This window comes from Saccopteryx bilineata, chromosome 8 (genome assembly GCF_036850765.1).
Source record: "Saccopteryx bilineata isolate mSacBil1 chromosome 8, mSacBil1_pri_phased_curated, whole genome shotgun sequence".
NCBI lineage: Eukaryota > Metazoa > Chordata > Mammalia > Chiroptera > Emballonuridae > Saccopteryx > Saccopteryx bilineata.
Window position 1 is genome coordinate 36,553,259 of NC_089497.1, and position 8,678 is coordinate 36,561,936.

General features: G+C 38.5%; 1 protein-coding gene across 11 annotated transcripts in view; it reads left to right on the forward strand.

The window, feature by feature from the left end:
* BBX (BBX high mobility group box domain containing) overlaps nt 1-7,833 on the forward strand; it is a 297,900-nt gene extending 290,067 nt beyond the window's left edge. For 8 of the 11 annotated variants that reach the window (XM_066241806.1, XM_066241800.1, XM_066241807.1 and 5 more), the window contains one exon: nt 2,754-2,888. In XM_066241806.1, coding sequence (XP_066097903.1) covers nt 2,754 — 1 coding nt within the window. In that variant the 3' untranslated portion in view covers nt 2,755-2,888. Of the gene's footprint in view, nt 1-2,753 lie in introns of all 11 variants that reach the window. The other 3 variants (XM_066241808.1, XM_066241809.1, XM_066241811.1) reach the window with 1 other exon arrangement.
* The last annotated feature ends 845 nt before the right edge of the window (nt 7,834-8,678 follow it).

An 8,678-nucleotide genomic window follows, 5' to 3' on the forward strand; every position in this document is an offset into this window, starting at 1 on the left:
TAATAATTCAGGGCTCAGAAAAGGCTGTCACAGAGCCCCCCTTGCTGTCGGCTGTGGTCACACCATTGCTCAGCAACCCATCCCACTCTTATCACCACGCCCTGCTCAGGTGGAATGGCTTGCTCCCGTCCACAGGAGCCAGTTCTTCCCTCCCTCTATTCCTTCTCCTCTCAGGCGACCTGCTGCCCCTCCTCCTTCCGACCCCAGCTCTCTGTCTTCTTCTCTCCCCCTGAAGCCAGAAGCCTCCCTGCTCTCCTTACGCGCTTCTCAAACCAGCTGCCACGTTGGTTTGTAACTTTCTGTCCAGGCTTCTGTCTCCTTCCAGTATATTTTGAAAAGAAAGCACTAGTTTTATCCTGCATGTCTCCGGCTGCCTTAGTTCCTGTCACATCAGTGGGTAAATAACAGATGAATGGGTGAATGAATAAATGAGGTGTTCTTGAGGTATGACTGCTTAAGTTAGCTAGCAGGCATGGAAAAAGTGGTATAAGTAAAGGTGGTTGGGTTTTTTTTAACCTATTAGAAAGAACAATGTTGCTTACTAGAATTTTACTATCAACATAACAGATGATGAGTGTTCTTAATATATAGAAAGACGGATTCCCCCCTAGGGAACGTTAGCTGTAAGTTTAGCCCCTGCTTGTTAAAGCAGAACTACCAGGCCTTCCTCTACCTATAGACGTAATGAAATTGTACCTGGTTGCACATCAATTATTTATTGCTAGGCATCACCTAGGTTCATAATTGAGTGCATAGTCAACAGAGTTAAGGGTAGAAATATATAACCTTCATTCTTGCCACAAGGTATCTTAACATTGGGTTCAAAAACCCAATGTAGAAAGGCAGTTCTAAAAAAATGCAGGAAAAAGGAAGTTTAATAAACCTTTGTGGACAGCCTGTTTATGTACAGAGTGTTATAAGGAGGAAAGTTCATTAAACTTTAATCCTAATATCAACCCTGCTAGGTGGGTCATTTTAGTCACATTTTAATGTTGGCTCAAATGGTGAATTAACTTGCCAAGAGCATGCGGCCAAAGTGAGTTAAGATTTGAACCCAAGTCCCTGAACTGCAGTGTCTTTGCCCTGGCCCCAGGGTGCTGCTTTAGCAAGCATTGTCACCTCGAGGAAAGTCAAGAAGCCTCTCCCTGACCTCCCCCAGGAACCAGAGCGATCAGTTAGTAGCAGCCATGTCATTTTCTCCCATCATGCTCTGGTTTCTTTTTCCATTAAGTTGGATTTTCACCCCAAATTCTCCCCCTCTTGCTGTTTTCTTTTTTTACATTGGACTTTTTATTTCTTACTTTACTTGCTTTTTTCTTTTTCTTTCTTTTTCTAATACTTATTAAAATTCTTCTGGTTTTATAATATTATTACATATTCAGTCATAGAGGTAAAAATAATTTCCATTTCATCTTTCTCGAACAGAGTTGAACATGTTGAACAGTTGATTCTTCCAGCATCCCCACATGAATAGACGAGTTAGTCCAGAAGTTTTATTATAACACGTGATTTGTTTTTCTGAAGTGTTAATAATCACTTAGGCTAAGTGATCATTGGATTCTGATGTCCCCAAATTTTGGCATTTGTCTGCATTTTTCTTTCTTTTCTTTGCATCAAAAGAAACGAATTGGATATAGTTATGGAACAGATGTAACTTGAATTTTAAAATAGCATTTTTTGTTCTATATAATCTGAAGAAGATACTGTATGGAAACCTTCAAACCAATGGAAACATTGCGGCTACACCGTGTCTTTTAAGCACAGTGCTGTGCACTGCAAACCGTTGTAGGCCAGAGCAGAGCGCGTGCGTCGTGTGGGCGTAGTGAGCCTGTTGGGAAATATCAAGGAAGTGCCCAGTCCAATCCTTATAGAATGAATAGCCCTGTAGAAATTACCAAGAATTTTGAACAGTTTATTCTAATTATGAAAGAAGTCATATTTTGTCCTACTGATTCAACAAAAGCTGAATGACAAATCAGCTATGTTTGATATAATGCCAATCCAAGTGATGGGAATTTCTATGAATTTTCTAGTCTTGCCCAGAATTCTCCATGTGTGTTGATTTTGGCCCAGATTGACTGGATTTTCTCACACCCTAAAATTCAGTCAGTACAGTACTTGCCCTTTTCCCTATGCAAACTCTGTCCATATGCCTGCGAACCCTTTCTTAAGTTAGGAGGGTTTCGGAGTTTTTATTTTTTGAGTCATAGTATACCTCTTTCTCTTCAAGGACCATTGCTTTTATTTGCCTTAAGTTTTAAATTGGGTTCATTATTATATAACTTAAGAAATGAGCCTGAAGGTTATCAATTCGAATAGGAAAGTTTCTCCCTCAGGCAAGTCAAGAAAAGGAATGTGTCATTTTTTAGTATCTGTGGATCAAGAGGAAGATTTATTTTCCTAGAACCTTACTTAGTCCTTGACTTAAAGTTTCCCACTTCTTAAGGAATTTCCCAAATCTGTTGTCACTCCAGATTCTACACAGTAGAGGTGGCCATTTGAGGACAGAATATGGTTTTGAGTAGTGTGAGGGGAATTGAATTAAGAAATTCTTTTTAAAAAAACATATATATGGAAAGAAAGAAGCTGTAAAGATAAAATTGGGTTTTAATTAAACAGTATAAGTAACAAGTCAGCAGCAGCTATTAAACAAATGTTTGGAAAGCTATTTGTTATTAATCATCTTCACCTATTTTTGATAACATAGTCTGAATAAGTAATTTCTTTTGTTTTTGCTTTCTCTTGCTCCCCAGAGGTCAGAGGTCAACTCCGCTCACCCGCGACGGACAGCCAAAAGAGATGCCACAGGCTCCTGTACTTATTTCCTGCGCTGACCAGTGAAGCGCCCTTTAATTGTAAAACATTGTGCTTTACCTACTACCCTAGCCTTGTCTTTACCTAGGGATGCTAGTGAGTCCATGTGGTGGGAGAATAGACTGCAGACCAGCGCTTGTTGCCCGACATGGCCCAGATCCCCTTGAAGCAGAAGGTAGCCTCTTGGGCCCATGTGTTCTTTCGGAACCCAGAGTCTTTGAGGGTGTTATCTGTCTGAGAATGAGTAGAAACGGAATGATCCTGGAGCTTTGCTTTCTGTTGAAGGCTGTTGATGGTAATAGGTGGTCACTTGGTAAAAGGCTGCCTTTACTGTAGCTCATCCAGCATCTCTTTTACCAATCAGAGAGTGTGAAACTAGTTTCATATATTACCTAGTTACTCTTTCAAAACAAAAACAAACAAAAAAAAACAAAAAAAAAACAAAAACTGACGCACTGCACTAGTTATTATTAGATATTCTTAGTCTTTTTTGTACATGGAGATTTAAGTTCTAAGAAGGTTTATATAATAGGTTATACCTACATTTATATTGTAGAATAATATTGAAAGCCTGTCCTGAGGCTCTCACGCATCTCAGGCAGGCAGATGTACCATTGTTAGTGGTGTATGCTCGGCCTCGTGGTCCATATATTCTGCACTTTTATATTTGCCACCAGAGCGGTAGTTTGCTGGCAAAAAAAAAAATAAAGAAAGAAAGAAAAGAAAAAAAATTACCATTCTTACAAGCTCAATTTTTTTCTTAGCCTTGAGTGACCAAGAAGAATTTGCTTGGGGCAAATTGTGGCAAATATTTTCCCAGACAGGGGAAGAGTCCTGCAGATTACAGATTACTGATGTTTTCATGCCTTGAGGATTCTTTTATTTTTACACAGGGGTCTAAGTGACCAATGGATCGTTCATACAAACAAACAAAAAAAAAGAGAGAAAAAATATTATTCAGAAGTGACCTTAGTATTACTTCACTATTCTGAACACATTGAAGACACTCACGTCATGTGGACTTTGAACCACAGACCTTTTCCATCCTCCCAGACTGGACGGGGAGCATTCGCTATGCACAGCCTCACTGGCACGGCAGGCTGTTAGAGCCATTTTGAGTTTGTGTTGTTAGGAGGTATTTTGTAAATGATAAGGGAGGCGTGCCTGGCCAGAGTGGGACTCTCCGTCATAGATCCACCTGCAAGTTTCTGTTTCCCTTTTGTGTTTTGTTGTTTTTGAACATAAAACCCACCACATTCGCCAGTGCCAAGTGGATCAACTGGCTTAGAACATTCAACATATGGACTTAACCACCTGACATTCAGTGTCTTGTTTCCTAGCAACAGATGCAAAGTGACAAATCAAAATTAGTCAGAGGCTACAGAATTTACAGGGTATTTGTTCCATAGCACAAAGTATTTCCCCACTCTTGCATCGCAGCACAAACTACCAAATTTCAATTATTGGATTCCAGCAATAATTTTTATTGGTTTTCAAACTGGCGGAATTTTGATAGTGTTAGTTCAAGTTTGAAGCTTTTGAATTAGATCTCCAAATGGTGACAGTTTACAAGGTTTTATCTAGCTTTCTTATTTATACTTGACTGAATCATAATGATAATTTTTTTTTCTAATCGTAATTTGACCTAATAGCCATATAAAAAAAAATGATTCTATTAGTACTGACTAGGTTTAGCTTTTCGTGGTTGTAGATATTACTTCAGTTCCGGTGCTGGAAAATATGTACAACGTACTAACAGAATTGAAGAAGAATGTATAGAGAGACTTTTTTCTAAGCAGGTAAAGAGGGCAGCAGAGCATTGGTATGATATTCTCAAAAATGCATACTCATCGTACTTGCAGAGGAGGAAGGGATTAGTAAGCGAGACTAATCAGAGCTCAAAGCTTAAGCCCATTCACATAGAAATAAATCAGGTGAGCAGCCCCAGATTGCAGCATAATGTTTTTACTATGATGCTGTTTTATTAATATTTTTAAACTCTCAAAACACAAACTGAATGTTTGGAAATTGCTGGGTCCCAGTGTTGGTGGCTGTTGGGAGTTCTTGGACCACTTGCTAGCAGTGATTTTAACATTATTATTAGCTAAAATCCAAAAAATTTCAAAAAAAACAAACCAACAACAAAAATTGTACGGTGCAGAACATGCACCTTGACAATGGTACTAACTTGTTATTCCGTAGGACTCGTTAGAATAGATCTATTTTTGCCAGAGCACCCTCCTTCAGTCCTCTGATCGCATTTCACTAGAGATCCTCAAGAGATTGCTGTATATTCACGGGACCTTTTTTTAAAAAGAAGCAAAACAAAAGATTGCTTTTTTTCTATGTGATTAATATCTTACTTGATCTGCTTTTCCTAAACCTCAGTGGCTTTTCCCTTAGGCAGGGGCGGGAGTGGGAGGGGCGGCCTACTGGACATGACTGTTTTCAGATACTTTAAAAAAAACAAACACTTTTTGTAGAAATGCTTAATTATTAAGCGCTTAGGCACTGAGAGTAGCAGAAATCCTGCAAAGCTTTATATAGTCCTTTAGAGTTAGACACTCGCCTTGTCGTTCCTCTGAGTGCAAGTCTTGATTTCAATAATAGTGCTTTTCTCATGCCCTGAATCCGCTGGGAAGGGGTGTTGGTATTTTTTCAGGTAACAACATTTGTTAGCACAACTATTTCAGACAAATGTGTCATCCTCCCCTTTTCCTCATTTATCATTTTCATTGCATTTCTCTCATTCTTCTTTATTTTTGGAAAATTGTATTGCTGTAGTGTGTACCCTTAACCCACCAACGAAGACCATCTATACTAACATTTGTCCCACAAGCATCCTCAAGAGAATAAGTTGTTGCACCTTATGTATAATCTCAAGCAAACCAAAATATGATGCTCTTCTGCTTTGTTTTATTCTAAATTGTTGTATCATATCTTTCTGAAACCATTCTGAATTTAGTTGAAATTATCAATATTTATACTTTTAACCTTAATTTCTGGATTCAAACCTGTATATAAATCTTTTTTTGGGGAAAAAAAAAATTGTCCTAGCCCTTCTCTGTGATGCTGGAAGTGGATAATTTAGTCTCAAATGGAGACACAGTACTGTTCCAGTTTCCTTTAGCCTTTTATTTATTTAGTTATTCTGGGTATTTCCTATGTAATTTTGAAGTGTGTAGAGTATATTATAGTGACTGAAGCTGCAGCTCGAAGAAGCTGAGTGAAAGAAAAAATACTGTAAGACATCCTTTTTGAGTTTTTACTTGTTTGGATACTGTAATGAGATTAGGAAAAGGAAAAAGTGTCCCGCCGCGACATCAAAATACAGGTTCTTACCCCCTAATTAGGTTAGCTTTCCGATTTTTATATCAAAAGTGTTAATTCGTGAAAACCCTTTTTTAAAGGATAGATCATACTGTTGTAATTCTGACAGTCTGATGTCAGAAATATATTTATTATATCCTGTTAGATGAGCTTTCTACCAATGCCATCTCAAAGCCGAAATGCTGACATCATTCCCACGTTATCATTGATACTCTAGTTCCTGCCATTAAAACTGCTGGAGGGAAGAAAAGTGATGGAACACTATAAACAATGAGCATCTGAACTGGTCTGGCTGTTTAGAATCCAAGATGTCTAATCCTGTCGTTTTCTTAGTAAGTCAGATGCTACTCTGTCTAAGTCATAAAATTTTGTTTGCACTCTGCAGTCTTTGGCTCATTATATGACAATGTTTGCACCTGTATAAAAGCTCAAGCAAATTATAAATTGTTACAGAACCAGGTGGAGGCTGAAAACTGAATGACACGTTTTGTTGATACAGTCTGTGTGGGGGAGGGGAGGGACGGGAAATGTCCGACAGCTCCGTTCCAGGTTTGGTGTTTGGCATTAATGTGAAGCAGTGGGACCATGCTGCCTGCTAAACTACTGTCTGAATCTTAAGTGTTCTGGAGACCAGCAGCTGGAGGCTGGAGCCGGCATCCATGCACCAGGGAAAAGTGTCACCTCTGCACGGAGAGCAAGCAAGGAGGACTCGAGAGGCCCAGAGTCCTCACCCGCCAAGGGAGCGTGTGGTGCATGCGACACTGTGGAAGAGATTCACCTTCGATTGCACTGCTCCACAGAGCCCTCAGATACGGCCAATTCTAATGGGCTACCTCGGCTTTAAAAGTTCATTTCATTAAGTCCTGTTTCAAAGATTTGTCTGTTTTTGCTTCTACCTTCAGTGCCACTATTTTCCACTGCAGTGTTTTGACTTCACAAACCGCCTTCTCCAGAGAGAACAGTGTATTGCTGAAAATGGGCAGTAGAAGCAAATGCAGTTATTACATGTGACCTATAAAGTATTCAGAGTGACTGCTAGGTGGAAATTAAGTTGTAGCTTTCCCCGCATAGGAACTTGTTTTGCACCTTATGAAGAGTGTACTAATTGTTAATTAGATGCTGTTTTTATTTATACAAGCATTCCCAAAGAATTAGATTTGGATTTTGTTTTTGAGTTTTGGGATTCTTAAAAATTATCTTACTTAGATCACTAACATTATACTTAAAGTGAAAAAGAAAGAGTTTTGTTCAGTTCATCTTACCAGATATGTCAGGTGAAGTATTCAGGGTTCGATGGACTGCTTTGCTTTAGTTTAGAAGTGATAGTGAAGTTATCATACTCCATAAAAATGACCTTGTCCTTTTCACTGGGGACATTATCTTCCTTACATTTCAGAACAAAGAAGCAGCAAAAGAGGAAATAACAAAACCAATATATCTGATTTCACAATACACCTCCATCTGCTCATCCTATGCTTTTCTTTAAAAAATACACATTTTCTTCAAAGAAAATGTTTCCTCGCCTGACCAAATTTTATCTGTGGTGGTGTGATTTATATTAATAAATTAAAAGAGGAAACCTTGCACTTAAAAGTTCTATGGCCACTATTTTCTTGTTGCAGTCAGTGGTCAAAACGATCCTGCCCTCAGTTTGGTTTTTATGCACAGAATTAGTTTTTGTGAACATAACTACTACTTCCAAAGATTTCCTAATAACTTAGGCCAGAGCTGGTTACTGAGTAACAAAAGCCTAATTCAATGCCTCCAAACCCTCCCACCCACACTGCAAATCTTACCTCACAAGCTCAAAATCACAAATGCACGCATGCTCCACAAACGAACACAGCCCTCTTTGTGGCCCCCGAGAGGCTGGCTCGTGGCCCCCGACACCTCGGATCAGTGCCTCCGGCTCTGAGAGGGGCAGACCCGGGGAAAGGGAAGGTTCATGATCTGGAGCTCAGCACATGCTCAGCAACATTTTTCTTATTTCATTAGCACTAAACAAGTCTCTTGCTCTCAGGAATTTATCAAAGAGAATAAAAACCACCTGAGATTCCACATGCCAGATTATGAACTTGTCTCATGGGTTTGAATTGCTTACTTGTCATAAATTAACCACAGCTTCATTTGACCACCAGGTCTTGAAAGTCTGTAGACAATTTCAGCATGACCTAATCGCTCATTTTATTTTATTTTATTTTTCCTTTTTTTTTTTCTCTTTTTTATTTTCTTTTTTGCTTTCAGAAATTGGCTTGGTTCTCTTTAGAGTTGGTGTAAACATGCCATGTAATAAATGATTTCTACTTAATGGTACAACAGAATTATTGCTTTCTTAGATGTATGTGTAGTAAAAGTCAATATACACATTTATATAATTTCTTTCTTCAAAATCTTATACTTAATTTGATATTTCTAAAAATTGCACATGTAAGTCATGTGTATAACATGCTAAAGTACTTTAACTGTGATCTTAAAACTGAATAAAAATATTTAATAAAAATTTGAAATATTTTAAAGACATTCAAATGTATTTC